This window comes from Asparagus officinalis, chromosome 4 (genome assembly GCF_001876935.1).
Source record: "Asparagus officinalis chromosome 4, Aspof.V1, whole genome shotgun sequence".
In the NCBI taxonomy this organism is placed as follows: Eukaryota; Viridiplantae; Streptophyta; class Magnoliopsida; order Asparagales; family Asparagaceae; genus Asparagus; species Asparagus officinalis.
Genome location: NC_033797.1, coordinates 13,269,846 through 13,280,678, shown reverse-complemented (window position 1 = coordinate 13,280,678; position 10,833 = coordinate 13,269,846). Strand labels below are relative to the sequence as shown.

At 44.4% G+C, this 10,833-nt stretch overlaps 1 protein-coding gene across 1 annotated transcript in view; it reads left to right on the top strand.

The window, feature by feature from the left end:
* Positions 10,320 to 10,833, top strand: part of LOC109838210 (protein indeterminate-domain 5, chloroplastic-like) — a 4,925-nt gene continuing 4,411 nt past the window's right edge. Inside the window, exons 1-2 of the mRNA XM_020406669.1 lie at positions 10,320 to 10,454; positions 10,624 to 10,687. Coding sequence (XP_020262258.1) covers positions 10,664 to 10,687 — 24 coding nt within the window. The 5' untranslated portion in view covers positions 10,320 to 10,454; positions 10,624 to 10,663. The remainder of the gene's footprint in view (positions 10,455 to 10,623; positions 10,688 to 10,833) is intronic.

Sequence of the window (10,833 nt, the reverse complement as noted above, 5' to 3'; positions counted from 1 at the left end):
TAAAAATTGACCCGTAACCTTAACAATTGACCCGTAACCTTAACAATTAAACCCGTAACCTTAACAATTAAACATGTAACCTTAACAATTAAACATGTAACCTTTGTAGGCGTCTAAAAATGCCTATGGGTGCCCGCACACAGCTCAAGACAAAGAGAAGGTGATGAACGTCGTTATCCGAATCAAAGAGGATTATCCAACGCCGACAAGCGCATGAAGCGAATCGGCAAACTGTTGATGACACGACAACGAACCACCACAAGGGCAAATGCCAAGTGGACCGCACGCGTTAATCAACTCAAAGCGTACAAACGCGCCCAACAGTCAGTTAACACGCACGCATCATTCAGCTCGTGCATGTTAACCAATTTGCGCGCGTCAATCAGTTCACGATGGCGTCCATCAACGTACATTAATCAACTCGCGTGGAGCATACAAGTCAACACGATTGATGAGTAAAACGGGAGAAACTACAAGTCTCGGAAGATCGGAAAAGTCGTAAAACACAAGAAATCAGCGAAACTCAGCGCGCCGCGCAGGACGGAACAAACCGACCCGCGCGAGCGCGGGACGGATCAACCCGACCCGCGCAAGCGCGGGTCGGATTGGTCCGACCCGCGCAAGCGCGGGTCGGACTGATCCGACCCGCGCAAGCGCGGGTCAGACCAGTCTGCCGCGCTGTTTTGACCCCCTGATGTGTATTTCGACAGTTTTAACGGTTTTCTCGAGATCTTTTCAGTTCCAGAGGTTCTTAACTGGCTTGAGATCATCCCCAAACGTGGTTAGGCTGTTGTCAACTGAAGATAGAGCCAAATCACTTGTTCTCATCCAAATAACCGCTTCTGAAGCCCTTAACTGAAGATAGAGCCAAATCACTTGTTCTCATCCAAATAACCGCTTCCGAAGCCCTATAAATACAAGCATAGGGCCTCCTTTCAGCTGGGGCGATTGATTATCAAGACGAGGAGGTGCTGCCGGATTGTGGAGTCAAAGGAGCACGAATTTCAGCGAGGGTTGACAGATCTTGGCGAGTTCTTCGGCATAAAGAAGGAGAGTTCGAGAGATCCGAAGCCCGTTTCCTCCGTTCCTTGAGATCAGGCTTGGTCTTGATCTCGAGAAGAGCCCTGATTTCGCTTGGTCGATCTCAGCGCTTCAAATCAAATACTTCCTCGGCGAAGGCGAAGCTCTGCCGAATTTTCCATCAACCGGATCCAGATCTAAGGCGGTCCACGGATAAACCCCGGCACAGGCAAAGATCCCACGCAAGCAGAAGACCGATAAACGATCTCTGCGTTTGTTTTGACGAGAGTTGTAAACTTTTGTTTTCATTGTGTAAAAGTCTTATAAAAAGACAATCTTTTTGATTTCGTTGTAACGACTAAAGTTGTAATGAATACCGCAATGAATACATTAACTTTCGACGCAAACAAACTGGCGACCACAGTGGGAGCCAACAGCTTCGCTGCCGGAGCTGTCGTGTCGCAACCTCGGATCTGCATCCCGGTTGAAGAAGTGGTCGAATACGAGTTCGACCAACTGAAGTTCGAGGAATATCTGTCGTCCTCCTCCTCCAGATCCTCCGCCTCTCGCAAGCGAAGGAAGATCAACGCCCCCGTTGTTGCGGTAGCTGAACCTTACAACGCCCTTCCGGCCTCCAATGAGTCCGGATCTGCAGATCTGAACTCCTCCTCAATCAAGGAGTTGAGTACAGAAGGCGCGCCTATTTTATCAAAGAGAACTCGTCAAAGGCAGCGCCAACGCTGTGCGCGCCAACTCGCTAGAGCATTTCTTCTTGTGGCGACGCTGTCGTTTAGCAGGTCTAGCGACATTCGTCAACCTATTAAACACCGATTGCCTAGGCGTCGATGAGCAACAACTGCATTCGGAGAGGACAGCAGAAATGAGCCGTTCACACTGGCATGAATGAGCCACTTGCTGTGTTGGCTTTCCTCTTGACAGCAATTCACGCAGGTCGGAGACCTGAGAAAGATCTCGTGAAGGTGGAGATGGAACCCCCTGCCCTTGGATGGGTTGAACATGAATCTCAAATCCATGTTGTCCCTTTTGAACCTGACGGACCGTGTCATGCTCTTGATAAGAAACACGAGAGTCGCGTTTAGGTTTATAAACACGAGGCTGAGGCCTGTGTTTGATTGATGGACTAGATCCTTGTGGATCTTGTCCTGATTGAACGCACACTTGTGGTGTGCGTTTTGATGTTGAAACAGACCCCTGAGGGTCGTTCTTTGTTTGAACGCACACTTGTGGTGTGCGTTTAGATGAAGAAACAGATCCCTGAGGGTCGTTCTTTGCTGGAACGCACACTTGTGATGTGCGTTTGGTTGATAACCCAGACCCCTGAGAGTCGGGTTTTGATTGAACGCACACTTGTGGCGTGCGTTTGTTTGATGACCCAGACCCCTGAGGGTCGGGTTTTGATTGAACGCACACTTGTGGCGTGCGTTTGTTTGATGACCCAGACCCCTGAGGGTCGGGTTTTGATTGAACGCACACTTGTGGCGTGCGTTTGTTTGATGACCCAGACCCCTGAGGGTCGGGTTTTGATTGAACGCACACTTGTGGCGTGCGTTTGTTTGATGACCCAGACCCCTGAGGGTCGGGTTTTGATTGAACGCACACTTGTGGCGTGCGTTTGTTTGATGACCCAGACCCCTGAGGGTCGGGTTTTGATTGAACGCACACTTGTGGTGTGCGTTTGGTTGTTTGAACAGACCCTTGAGGGTCTTGTTTTGACTGAACGCACGGTTGTGGCGTGCGTTTGAATGATTGAACGTGCCTTTGGAGGTCACGTTTTGGGACGCACTTTTGAGGTGTGCGTCTATGTTGAACAACGCGCCACTGAGGGTCGCGTTTGAGTTGAATAACCCGAGGCTCATAGTCGGGTTCATTGCCACGAAGTGTGCGTTCTGGAGCAGAAACGCACAGTTCGGGCACAAGCTCAGAAACGCAGTCTTTGCGTTGTGCAGTAGCTTGGCTGTTCCGCAAGTATGCTCGCCGTAAGGATCTTCTCCTTCGTCGAGCAGCATTTTTCTTAGCCTGTTTCAAGGCCTTGGCCGCGGCATCGTCGGCGTTGGTTGGGCTTTCCTCCGACATAGGTCTTTTTTGACCTATTATTTGCCGTAGTGATACGGGGGAGGAATCTTCAACTCGCAGAGCGAGTTTAAGGTCTTGGCCAAAGGAGAGGGCTTTCTTTGGCATCTCAGCAGTAGTGTTGACCTCCGTAGAGGTCCTGTGGGTATCACGCCTAGCTTTTGGGCTAAGGGACCCAGAGGAGAGGACCTCCTCATACTTGGCTTGGTCGAACTCTACGACGAGAGTTTCGACGGTGGTTCCTGTAAGGTGAACGTCGGATTGCGCCACCACTTCCTCGTCAGAGAAGCTAGTCCCCAGCGGAGTCGCCATCTTTTGTTTGTTGGAAATTTGATGTAAAAAGACAAAGAAAGAAAATTTGACTTGTATTCTCTCAAAATCGATTACAATTTGGATTCCGATTACAAAAGAGAGGAGAATGAATTTGATTCTCCCCTTTGTTTAAAACTGGGTTCTTCTTGGTAGCGGTGGAGTGCCTCCTTCGATTGATCGCGTCGAACTTGCTCTCCGTTGACGATCCGACCGTCCTTCTTCACTGGAACAATTGAAGTGCTTGATGACTTCGGTTTAGAACTCTTAACGAGTGTAAAGAACTCTGAACGAGTTAAGAACTCTGATAAGAGTTGTTGAAAACCGAATGTCTGGTTTGATGTGATTAACTTGCGTTGCAAGCTAATTAAGAACTCTTAACGAGTTTAAGAACTCAGAATGAGTTAAAACTCTGTAACAGAGTTGTTGGAACCGAAAATTCGGTTAATTGCCAAGTGGATGATACCTTTGATGAAAGGATCCTTCGGGATTTGATTAACTGATCGTTGATCAGTTCCTTGATCTCCCGAAGATCTCTTCCTTCCGATTACTCAACTGCCGAGATTTGTTGACCTTGGGTGGTTTTGATACCAGCTCCCCTCAACTCTTTGCGGTTTTGATCTCAGAAACCGATTGTGATCAACCTATCAACCCGCCCCCCTTACTCAGTTGAGTAAGTTGGTTATTTATAGGGTGATGTGGAGTGTAACCAACCCCTATTTCCGCTCCTTTGTGGGCGAGAATCCCTCAGAACGTGGGATAACGGTTTTGAGGCCGTTCGACTTGCGTTTGAACAAGTCAAAACGCCTCAGTTGGCGTTATGGGCTTTAACTCTGCGTCCAAGGCTTGAGATGCAGAGTTAAATCTCTGTTAGAGATTTGAGACGCACAGGCCGTGTGCGTTGAAGCTCAACTCTGCGTCCAGAGTTTGGGACACGTAGTTGAACCTATTGAAGAACGCACGTTATGTGTGCGTTTGGTGCTTGAACTCTGCGTTGCAGAGTTAGACATTCGCTGGAGAACGCACAAGTTGTGTGCGTTTCGAATTTGAGAAACGCAGAATTAAACTTCTACGTTTGATAGAGGTTGTTGACTTGTAACATCGTCTGCCATGACATTGCAAAGGCCATTGTTTATTGGTCTTTGCCTGTTATAAGATATGAGAGTCGTCAGATTGTAACTCTCACCAACGATCGTGAAGGCCACTGAATAGGGTTTTCATCAGTTGTCGTGAAGGTCCTCAAATTGTAGCCTACTGGAAGTCGTCAGATTGTAACTTCCATCATCGGTGTTTGATGGGGGATAAGCTATCTATTGTGATTTTTAGACAGCCTACACTCATGCTATCACAATGAATAGTAACGGACCTCTACGATATACCAAGTTTCTCCAAAAGTCCCCGAAGCCAAATAACCTCCTTCACAGCCTCCGTAATCGCCATATACTCTATATCCATCGTTGATAAAGCCACCATAGACTGTAAGGTGCATCTTTAACACACCAGTGTATGGATCAAAGTGAACACATACCCCATCGTAAACCAGTGCTTATCCAAATCCCCGACATAATCCGAATCAACATAGCAAATACACAACTACCCACCTGTAGTGTCCTGCTCAAAAACCAAACCAATATTGAGCGTGCCTTGAATATACCTCAAAATCCATCTCACGGCGTCCCAATGACCCACTCCTAGATCGTGCATGTATCTAGAGACCATGCTCACCGCCTGTGACAAATCTAGCTGTGTACATACCATCGCGTACATCAAGCTTCCAACCACGTTCGCATATAGAGTCTTCGATATCAACTCTCGATCTTCAACTATCTTTAGTGAAAGGATAGCTGAAAACTTTAAATGGGCACCCAAAGGTACACTAACTGGCTTTGTATCCATGCTGACATAAAATCGTTGTAGAACCTTCTTCAAATAAGCCACATATGTCAAATAAATTATGCCCTTCTTTTTGTATCAGCCGATCTCCGTCCCCAAAATGTGTTTAGCCTCACCCAAATCCTTCATCTCAAACTCTTTTGAAAGCTATGCCTTCAACTCATCTATAGAAGACCTGTAAATAGAGGCAACTAATATGTCATCGACATAAAGCAACAAATAGATGTATGTACCTCCTTTCAACTTGTGAAAATACACACAAGGATTAAACTGGCTCTAAGTGTATGAATGACCAATCATAAAATCATCAAATCGCATATACCACTGTTCGAGGAGACTGCTTTAAACCGTATAGCGATTTCTTCAACATGCAAACTAATTTATCCTTTCCTGTAGCTCGGAATCCTAATGGTTGAGTCATATATTTTTTTTATCAAGATTACCATGAAAATATATCATCTTCACATCCAACAAATCTAACTCCAATCCATACTGTGACACCAAAGCTAGCAAAATCCAAATCGAAGAGTGATTCACCACTGGAGAGAAAACCTCATTATAATTAATACCTTCCTCCTGTGCATAGCCCTTCGTAACCAACCTAGCCTTGAACTTCTCTGGAATACCCTCAATGCCCTCCTTCTTCGTAAATACACACTTGCAACCAATCACCTTCTACCCCTTTGGAAGCTCAACAAGCTCCCATGTATCGTTCTTATGAATATACTTCATCTCCTCCTGCATAGCTATCTACCACGGATCAGCCTCCAAACTCTGCTCGGCCTTTCTGAATGTAGTAGGCACTAACTCATAGATACTCTCCACCGAATGTGCATATGCAACTATTGTGTCGGTATACCGTGCTGGCATTCGTATGTCTCTCCTCTGTCTCTGAACCGTAATAAAATCCTGAACTTGAACCGTTGGTCCCTGATCCTATACAACTGTACCCGTATCCTCCTGGTCATCACCGTGATCCTCTGGCGTCACCTTAGTCGGCACTTTAAAGGATACTGTACCATCTGGATAATGTGGAGCTGCATCAATCTTCACTACCAATGATATCTCCTCTGTTGGGTCGCTCTCTACCTGATGAGAGCTGGGAAGCTTCAAGATAGAAGCCTCATCGAATGTGACATCTCTACTCAGCATAATCTTCCTATCAACTGGATCCTATAGCTTGTATCACATGATACCACGCTTGAATCCTACAAATATAACATTCCTAGCTCGATGTTCTAACTTATCAGTCTTCACATGATAGTATGCAGGGCATCCAAATATCTTGAGCTGGTCATAGTCGTGTGCTGGCTCTCCCGACCACATCTCCATAGGGGTCTTCCCCTCAATCGCAGATGAAGGCAGACTGTTAATGAGGTAGCTCGCATATGAAAGTGTCTCAGCCTAAAAGATCTTCTCTAAACCACTATAAGCCAACAAACATTGGATCTTCTCTAACAAAGACTGATTTAACCTCTCTGTCACCCCTATTCTATTAAGGTGTATGCACATAATCCAGGATGCCTCTCGTCCTATGAATGGCAGTCTCAAACTTCACCTTCGTCTTCTTACCAAGAACACAGTGCTTACAGTACTCAACCTTTTCACTCTTGGCTCCCTTCAATAGCTCCTGCTTATACAAAGTTTGCGGTGACTTCTCTCCTGTGCGCCCCAACCTATAGTGCCAAAGTCTGCTAATATCCGCCTCTGAAATACTAAAGCAACCTGGCCAATCTCGATGCTCCTCTTCACATAATATAAGTTCTGACTGCGAACTCTCTTCATCACCACTAAAGATCTCTTAGTAACATTTGCTACAGCATCCTCAAAGGTCACCTTCAATCTCTTTGCCAACAAAGCTCCAAATGAGATAAGATTCTTTTTTAACTGAGGAACAAATCTCACCTCCTTCAATTCACAGGCTACTCCATCATGCATCTGAATCCTCATGGTACCTATCCCACAAACACCATAGGATTAATCATTTCTCATAACAACAACACCCCCATCGAGTCTCTCAAATGATAAAAACTAATCTCACCTAGGAGTCACATGACAAGTAGCGCCAGAATCAAGTATCCGATTTGATGCATCCAAGTGGTTTACCTCCGGAGTAATCAATAGAGAAAAGCTCGAATCATCGGAATCATCGCCTTTCACAATATTCACCTCATTGGCCTTCGGGTCCTTCTTTTTGCTATTCTCCTTCTCCTTAACATTTGGACAGTCTCTCTTCCAATATCTCTGCTCCTTGCAGAATGCACATTGGTTCTTTCTAAGCTGGTGATGGCCTCTTGACTTTAACATGCTTCTATTGCCACCTCTCGGATATGAGCTTCTACCTCAGTCAACAAGACCTCTCCTGAAGTACTAGCATGGGAAGTCTCATTATCCTTCCTCCTCAAATCATAATTCATCAAAGCGTTAGTTACTTCACTATAAGTTATAGAAGATCTCTCGTTCAGCCAAGTAAGTACAAAGGTATCATATTCCTCATCTGATAAGGAGCCCAACAAAATAATCTCTTTGTACTCATCTAATATCTTCTCATCAACATTCGCTAAGTCCGACAATAACTTAGTGTAGTTGTTTACATGAACTACTAGTAAGGTGCCCCTGGACATCTGAAATCTAAATAACCTGCGCAGCAAGTGTAATCTGTTCTCAACACTCTTCGTAAGATACTTGTTATTAAGAATTTTTCACATCTTCATTGCAGACGTCACCCCAATCACATCATTTCAGCTCATGTTCCAAACAAGATCTAATCATCCCACAAGCGTTCCTACTCATCTTTTCTCATACCGCCTTTTTATATTTTGGTGGCCTCTCATGAACCATGATGGTCTTCTCTAAATTTTGAGCATTGAGCATATCTTCTACGTCGCTCATCCACAAACCAAAATTGATCTTATCGTTATATTTAACCACACTAATTTTAGTATTCTGAAAACCAATTTGAATTGTACCCGCCATCTTACTGTTTTCACCAACTTTTTCACTCGTAATCACAAACTCCAAATTACAAAAAAAAAGATTCAAATTTGGTAGAATTTAGAAGTTACTCAATTGAACCCTGAAACGGATTCCAAATAGATCTCCTAACCACACGAGAAAAGCAAAATCTTCAACGGTAACCCCAAACACTATCTCCACTGAAGTCTAGAACTTCAAGAACCAAGCTTCCATGACGAATCTTCCTCCACCTAATGTCAAAACCCTAGATCTGAAATCTGAGTTCTGATACCAATTTTTACGCGCCTATGCGGAAACGTGCTCGCATACAGAATGAATCTGTGATCATGGGAGAAGAGAACTAGCCACATACGCGCACAATTCAATCCAAATACGACAAATCAAACCAAACACAGAGATATACGTGGTTCGATAATTTGCCTACGTCTACGGGAAGAGGATGGGGAGATTCCACTAAATCAAGGAGAGTACAAAGGGTTACAATCTCACAAAATCACTCACACAAACGCTAAACCAAATCTCTCAACTTGCTCACAAGTTCTCCCTCTCAAAGTGCTCAGAATACTCACAAATCTCTGTTAAAACTCTCATCTCTTAACCCTAGAAACAAGTATTTAAAATTTATATCAAAACCCAATCAGAAAACGAGCAGGAAACAAAACAGCCCAATACCCGCTACGCGATCGACCGCCGAGCTAATATTACGGTGAACTTCAAGAACCAAGCTTCCATGACGAATCTTCCTCCACCTAATGTCAAAACCCTAGATCTGAAATCTGAGTTCTGATACCAATTTTTACGCGCCTATGCGGAAACGTGCTCGCATACAGAATGAATCTGTGATCATGGGAGAAGAGAACTAGCCACATACGCGCACAATTCAATCCAAATACGACAAATCAAACCAAACACAGAGATATACGTGGTTCGATAATTTGCCTACGTCTACGGGAAGAGGATGGGGAGATTCCACTAAATCAAGGAGAGTACAAAGGGTTACAATCTCACAAAATCACTCACACAAACGCTAAACCAAATCTCTCAACTTGCTCACAAGTTCTCCCTCTCAAAGTGCTCAGAATACTCACAAATCTCTGTTAAAACTCTCATCTCTTAACCCTAGAAACAAGTATTTAAAATTTATATCAAAACCCAATCAGAAAACGAGCAGGAAACAAAACAGCCCAATACCCGCTACGCGATCGACCGCCGAGCCAATATCGTGGTCGACCGCCGAGCCAATATCGCGGTCGACCGTAAAAAGTACAGAGACTTAATCACCTACAAAGCTTGGGCGCGGTTGACCGCAGAACCTATCGCGATCGATCGTTAAAAGTCCAGAGACTTTTCCTGACGCCGTGCACGTTTACGGTCGACCGTCGTGCCACTCACAATCAACCATGAAACTGCTTGTTTGTTTTTCTCCTGAACTTCGCTGTTTCTACATATATGTCATGCTAGCAGCACACCAGTTAAAATATGAAATGTTATAATGAGTAATTACATGTACTAGTATCACCAAAATGTAATATTGCGTCTTTTTTTTAACGAGAGGGTTAGAGAATGTGGGTGACGAGGGTTGAGTTTGTCTTCACATGGGATTCGAAATTAGAGAAGAAGGAGATGAGAGAGAGAAGGTAAATCCTGCAGGGTCAGTGGACCCACCTCTTCGCCGCTTAACGACACGATGTGCCTCCGTGAGACTCCCATCAACACCTCAACACTCTCTCTCTATTATGTCTCTCTCTCTCTCTAAACTATATATAAATTAATTTCTCTAGGCATTTTTATTTTGTGGTGCCAAGGGGTGAGCAAGAGAGAGCTAGGTGGAAGAGAAAAGATCCACCCCGAAACAAAACAAAACAAGATTTGAAGGGATTGAAAAACCTTGGATCTAAGAAGAGAAAGGAGAAGACAACAAGAAGAGAAAGAGGAATTAAGAAGAGGTTTTTACAAATTGGTTTGTTTTCTTTTCCCATTTCTTGTTTTGTTCTCTTCTCTCTCTCTCTCTCTCTCTCTCTCTCTCTCTCTCTCTCTCACCAACTCCTATTTTTCTCTCAGCTAGTTTTTGAGTGCAACTGTTTGTTTGGATTTCCACATCCCTTTGTTGTTTTGTCAATCTAGGAAGAGTCCTCTCAGTCTCAGGGTAAAAGAAAAAGAAAAGGGTAGCTAGCTATCTAAAAATAGTTTGGATTTTTTTGATACAATACTTGCGCTTGCTTGATTGCTTGCTTGTACTAGGATTTTATGCTCTTTTTCTCCATCTCTTCCCGTGGTGTTTTTCCCTTGTCATCGTCATCATCAGCATGGGCTAATTTTAATTCTCTTATTCAGAAACAAGAAACCCCTTAAAAAGGAAATCTCGTTGGTAGTCATGGCGGCCGCCTCATCGACGCCTAATTTTTTTTGTATCAAGATGGTCACAGCAAACAAGACTATTTCGAAATCGCGATGGCAAGGCCACTGTAAATACTCCTCAAGCTTGCAGCTCCGTCCTCCTGTGAAGAAGAAGAGGAATCATAACCGAGGGAACTCCCATAATCA